The sequence below is a fragment of the Drosophila virilis genome, chromosome 5, assembly GCF_030788295.1.
Source record: "Drosophila virilis strain 15010-1051.87 chromosome 5, Dvir_AGI_RSII-ME, whole genome shotgun sequence".
NCBI lineage: Eukaryota > Metazoa > Arthropoda > Insecta > Diptera > Drosophilidae > Drosophila > Drosophila virilis.
This window is the reverse complement of record NC_091547.1, coordinates 16,417,455-16,424,108: the sequence shown is the minus strand read 5'-3', so window position 1 is coordinate 16,424,108 and position 6,654 is coordinate 16,417,455. Positions and strand designations below refer to the sequence as shown.

The window sequence follows — 6,654 nt, the reverse complement described above, 5'->3', positions numbered from 1 at the left end:
AAAATTACAAATTTTTTTCTCTATGTGAGTGTGGTTGTGTGCGTGTATATGTATGTATATGTAAGCCGTTTTTGTTAGTTTGTCTGTGGCTTGTTGTTGTCTCTGGTGTTGTCAAAAAGTATGCCAACGCCGGGGCCAGAATGATGGAGTGACAGTGACTGCCATCCGGGGCGGTAGATTGTGACTGGCTGTACCGACCATCCATGGGGTAAGGGGTCAATGGGGATATGCTCCCCGCACTCGTTACCCCTCACTCATTCTCACTCTACATTTGACAAGTGGAGTGTGCGGCCAAATGCCTTTTAGTACCTCTTTCATCTGCAAATATTTGTGTTATTAGAATTTTTAAGCCAGCTCGCAGAAACGTTTTTGCCAGCGCAGAAACTATACATACATATATAAGTAGATGGGTGCTGTTCCACAATTTGCATTCAACCGAATTTCACCAACATAAAACTGTCTTAAATGTGAATTGCTGTCTGATTAATGAATTGATGAACTCCATCACATCTTATAATATAAAAAAAATTGCACTTAAATCGCGAAATTTGTGTGTTTGTGATTTTCGAAACATCCTTGGCTTGCCAACGCTGTTTATGTAGCATATTCTCCTGCGCAAACAGGGACAGAATTTGTGCTGTTCGGGGCCGCTGTCAACGAAAATGTTTTGAAATTGTTTCGAGGCGTTTTTGTAGTTGTTGCCTTGCTTTTTTTCATTTCTGCTCGAGTTTTCGAAAATATTTAATTTCCGCATTAACGTTGCGACACAATTTTGCATATAATAAAATGCCAATGCTAAATATTGACACGCTTTGTGAAAGTTTTGGCTGCCAGGCAGGCACTCTTTTATACTCTTTTAGAATTCATTATTCAATGCCAATGCATTTCAATTTTGTGGCCGTGTGTCGTCGTCGACAATCGAGCGGAATAGATTTATGACAGCGACACTGCATTTTATTACACTTAAAGGAAATCTTTCTTGAAATTGGCACACGAAAAAAGTTTTGTAAAAAATAAACGTAAAATGGCAGAGGCCATGGAAAAATCATGAGAAGAAGGGGCGAACAGGTAGCCGGACCGATAGAGAAGTTGGCGTAAGTAAGGCAGCGCCATTTATCAGCGTGACACCTTGCCGGGTGGCCAACTTGGTCCTGGATTGGAAGTGGGTGCGGTTCTGGAGCTGGTCCTGAGCTTGCCTTGTGGTGTGTCCTCCAGTCGAGCTAAGCTATATATGTGGGTGTGTGTGTTTGTGCAGCATTTTTATGGCATGTGAGAAATGACGCAGAAAGTGTGACACAAAACTGTAGACAAATTGCTTGAAATGATTTCATTTCTTTTATTTATGATGCTAGCGTTCGAACTGCTCTTTAAAACCAGAAGCTGCTCTGTCATTTTTTTGTGCGTATTTAAAAAAAAAATGTTTTCATGGCATAACAAATTATTAAAAATGAATTAACTATACAAATGGCATTTGGAAACACACATACGAATCAACTTAACCATATCTAATTAACTTTCTTGACGTATGCCACCACATATGGAAATTCCACAGATTGTCACCGGTAAAACCCCAGAAATGTGCTTAGCCCATGGTTTATCGTTTGTTTTGGTTTGAAATAGAGACGTCGGAACTATTAATGATAATATTATCCGATCTACGCACCGTCGTTTTTAAAACGGCACGCAACTACTGATAACAGGGAGACTGCTTATCTCCACCAAAACAAAGTTGACGGTAAATGAAGTTTGCTGCCAGTAATTCTAACTTGAAGGCCTTAAAATCATTTAATGACAATTGATAATAACCATTTAATAACAATAATTTTTGATACCCTTCTATAATACATTGTACAGGGGATGTCTTCCTCTAAGACTGTCTTTCGGAACCATAAATTAATCGTAATTTTACCATATGTCTGTCAACGCGTTTTATCTTTAAAACCTTTAAAATATCTCTTTGCTTATTTTTATTGGTGATGCTCTTAAGTTAGAAACAGCCGTCTTATCACCACAAAGCATGCATTGCATGGTAAATGCGTAAAATAAAAATATTTACCTGGAATGTATTCACTTCCCTGAGGCTTACTTTTCGTATTACGTACATTAAAAAGTTATTTCAATTTATTTTGCACAACTAAATTTCAATATTGCTTACACGCCGTGGTACAAAAATGTGTCTTTTGTAGTTTGCGTCGATTTTCTAACGTTATTTCTCGAACAATGCGCTCGGTAAACTAAGCCAAAGCCATTTAGCCGGTCTCGATAAGCTGGTAAGGATTATCAGAGCAAACCACCTGCCGTCACGCGCAATTGCTGCGTTATCAGCACAAGCTGCAATTAAAACTTAAAAGAAGATAATTAAAAAGCGGTCAATGAGTGCCGTTAACTGAATTTTAAATAATATTGAATAAAGAATTTTCCCTTTGAAGTGAGTAAATAAAGAAAGAAGAAAACCAAACGTGAACGTTACAGAATTTGAAGTGAACACATTTGGCAGCATAAATCAAAGAAAAGCTGGCCCTAAAAATAATAACGAACCCAAACCAAATCCATATCCATATCCACATCCACATCCACGTCCATATCCATATGCCATGACAGGCTGACAAAACTAAACTAAAACACAAATACATATGCATAACATGAGCGGAGCTAAAACAAATCCTCAACACAAATAACTGCCAACACATTTGCATATATCTCACAAATAACCGAAAGCAAAGCAAAATAGAAACCAAAAGCCCAAACACCAGAAACAACAACAACAACAACACACACACACAGGGAAAAAAGAAAAACGCGTTTACAATTGTTGAAAACAGGAGAAAAAAAACATAGAAACAAAATAAAAAAAGAGTCAGGCGGCAACAAAATGCAAAACACTTCTAAAAATGAGGCATTTCCGGTCGACACACGCAACGTCACATAAAACAAGGGGTTAAAAAGAGGCGCGAAAAAGTAAAGCATAATAAACGCCGAACATAAAAATCGGCGCTGAAATCTGCTGGAAACAAGCAGCAGAACAACAAAGCTTCGAACAAAAGCCATCGCTTCAGGATGGCGAAGGGACAGGCAAAATATTTAAAGCATATGCCACACGGCTAATACAATAATATAAAAGGCAATAAAACTCGTGGCCGGATTCGTGGGACGTGGTAGGGAAGGTGTAGCGGCGGCAGCTGAAGCAGAGGCGGAGGCAGCGGAGGCAGCGGCAGCAGCTGCTCCTATCAGTGTGAAGCCATCAAATTCGATTAGATGCCCGTCCTTTGGGGGGTTGGCAATAACGGAAAAAGAAACACTTGACTGTTTTGGCAGCTGCAAAAGATGAGAATGAAGCTCCCGGTCGAGCGTGAAGTTGTTGGGGGAAGGTACGAAAAGCTGTTGTCCTGCTGCCCGGATGGTAATTGTTTGTTTTGTGTTCATATTTTTTGCACATTTATCGTTTTTATAGTACCCGAAATCCTCAAAAAATGTGATGACTGTAAAATAAGCCGACGGAACTACAGAAAATCAGAATTCTCTATTTTCCTACCCCTATTCCTATTCCCTGTCAGAATTCAATTTGCATATGTTTGTTAATTACAACTAATTAGAGCAGATAAACGTCTTTTAATAAACATATAAATATTAAAAGATATATTAAACTTTATCTAAAGAGAATATGGAATATTACCCAATGACTGGCGACAAACATCAGAAGAGGCGAAAGCGCTTTTAAGGAAATTAAAGGAGAAATTAAAGATAAGCCATTTTTTTTTTATTGAAGAAGTACGGCCAAACATTCGTGCCCCAATCTCTCTATGAACCTTAGCGTAAATACCAAATGAAACTTTGCACCAATTAGTTATGCCTATCAAATGGCAAACGATAAACAATCATATGATAAATATTTAAATAAAGCTGCTCGAAATGCTATATAAGACGACACATTCCACTAGGAGAACAGACAGTAGTTCATTAACTTTTGGACAAACAATATGGCAGCCAAGGCACTATTCCCAACTTTCTTTAACGAGGAGACAAAAGTGTGGAGTGGAGTACCCAGGCGGCGACAATATCATTACGATTGCTCCGTGGGTGAAAGAATATACTCTTCATTAAAGAATTGGCCACAAAATGTCGCCCAGGTAATAGAAAGCTGACAAACAACAAACAATTGAGCTACAGCAAATCTTCTTAAACAGATCAGCGACATAGACGGACGCGTGGTGACCTTTGAAGAAGTGCAAGCCTGGGCGACACGCCTGGCACTGTTCTTCAAGAGTGAGAAACTAACCCATGAGGATGTCGTAGGCATCATTGGAAATGCCAACACCTATGTTAGTTCCCTAACTGTGGCCTGCTTCTTCAACACGACGCCTTTCCATGCTGTGGCCTACACCTATATGAAGGAACCAGAAGTTATAAAGGCATTATATGAGATTACTAAGCCAAAGATTATGTTCTGCGATAGTGCGCACTATGAGATCATGAAGGAGGTAACCAAGGAATGGAATCCCAAGTATGTAACGATGACAGGTCGTGTGGAGGGTGTACCCAGCATCGAGGATCTGCTGAAACCACATTCCATGGAACGTTTCTACCAGTGAGTCAGACAATTTTATCAAAATTGTCGCGCTATTCCAAAACATTTTCTTTAACTCTTTATTAGACCCGAGGTTTTGGCCATTGGCGGCGATCAGACAGCGGCCATTCTATGCTCATCGGGCACATCCGGAAATCCAAAATCGGTGGCCATATCTCATAGACATATTAACAAGACAGAAGCGTAAGAGCAAAGCAAATTAACAAATTTGTTTTTAAATTAATTAAACTGATTAACATCCTTTATAGAATTACCAATAGCACTGATGTGTTCTTGACAAGTGCCACATTGGACTGGATGACAGGCTTTTCCTTAATGATGTTAACCTTCTTCTATGGCACCACTCAAGTCATATTTAACGAAACCTTCAATGCTGATAGCTTCATTCGTATGATCGAAAAGTACAAAGTTACCTTGATTGTGATGCCCCCATGGCAGGCCTTTGAGGTATTCACAAGTCCATTGGCCACAAAGCAGAGTTTGTCCAGCGTGCGCATGTGTATTATTGTCGGTGGCTGGCTCTCATCGAAGATTATGCAGAAGGGCCAGGAAATTATGGAGCATTGCCATATTGTATTCTCATATGGGGCTACTGAAACTGGTGCAATTGCCTTCAACATTGATCACAGTCTTGAAAGTTCTGTGGGCAGACTGCCACCAGGTGTCAATGTTAAGATCGTAGACGGTGAGGGCAACGCACTGGGACACAACCAGGTCGGCGAAATACTTATTGACGTTGGCGTCAAATGGGAGGGCTATGTAGGAAATCCTGAGGACACTGCCTCCACCCTCAAGGACGGATGGATCAATCTTGGCGACATTGGCTACTTTAATAATGACAACAATCTGTTTTTGATCGATCGTAAGAAGGATGTGCTCAAGTACAAATCAAAGGACTATTGGCCCAACGAAATAGAGCAAATTATTGCCGAGCTGCCGGAGGTTCAAAGCGTTTGCGTTGTCGGTGTCAGGAACAGGGGCTACACCGATGCCGCCGGCGCGTTGGTCATCAAGAGGCCTGGTAGTGACATCACGAAAGAGAAGATCATCGAACACGTGGCCAAACGTGTTGTTGTCGAATACAAGCAACTGAACGCTGGTGTGCAGTTTGTCAATGAGTTGCCACAGAACAACAATGGAAAGGTGTTAAGAAACGTGGCTAGAAAAGTGTTTGAGTCACTTATGCCGAATCCAGAGTTTTAGATTTATTTAGATACTAATGTTTTCTTTTCTGTAATTTAACATTTTAAAGTTGTATGTATTTTATTTATGATTAAAAGAAAAAATGTCAGTTAATAATTCGTTAGCATTCAATTAATTTTTAAGAAGTTGAATTACCTTTAAAATTATACTTTATTAAACCCGTTTAAATCAAATATGACTTAATATTTTTTAACAAGAAGGTTTTCTTATAATAAACCTAAATTGTAATCGATTACTCCAATGAGAGATATTTATATGACATAAGCGGCCATACTCCGGCCTTGTTCGTGACAAGTTCAAATTTTAGATAAAATTTTTCGCCCACTTCCTGCTCGTAGGCAATTTAAACGTACCAGCACTATCTTCAAGGCAACGTCTAAAATTTTATTTTTAATAGTTAGATTAGCGTTCATAAAAATTCCAATAGAGAAGCAAAAGTTTAAAAGTTTTAAAGTTCCCTGCTATTTTAGTCTAGTGGTGAGCATTTTAAAGCTGAAAAAATTTACTTTCCTTCAATTATCTTTTAATATTTATTTTCAATCCAAGTGAGGTGGATCTGTGAAGTTGATTCTTTTATATTCATTTAAATGCCAAACTTCACCCACCAAATCTATGATCCCCATTTATACTAAGAAAGAATGGATTCTTTGAAAATTACTTTGAAGATCGATTTAATAGTAAAATAAGTTTCCTCAATATGTATTCAAAGTTTTCTACATAAGAACTTAATTTTTATCGTTCATTTCCATGGGACTTAGATATTACATATGTCTGCAAAGAAAAGACGTACCTATATATATACAAACTTTATTGAGACGGTGTCGTCAACTACACATTTCGTTAACGAATTATAATAACCTAAAGAT

The 6,654-nt window shown here is 38.6% G+C and overlaps 1 protein-coding gene across 1 annotated transcript; it reads left to right on the top strand.

Annotated features, from left to right (window-relative positions):
- Nucleotides 1–3,961: 3,961 nt before the first annotated feature.
- On the top strand, nt 3,962–5,896 carry LOC6626487 (uncharacterized). Its single transcript, XM_002049650.2, has 4 exons — nt 3,962–4,127; nt 4,185–4,585; nt 4,652–4,768; nt 4,834–5,896. Exons 1-4 carry the CDS (start codon nt 3,978–3,980, stop codon nt 5,786–5,788), a joined length of 1,623 nt encoding a protein of 540 aa, XP_002049686.1. The 5' UTR covers nt 3,962–3,977; the 3' UTR covers nt 5,789–5,896.
- The last annotated feature ends 758 nt before the right edge of the window (nt 5,897–6,654 follow it).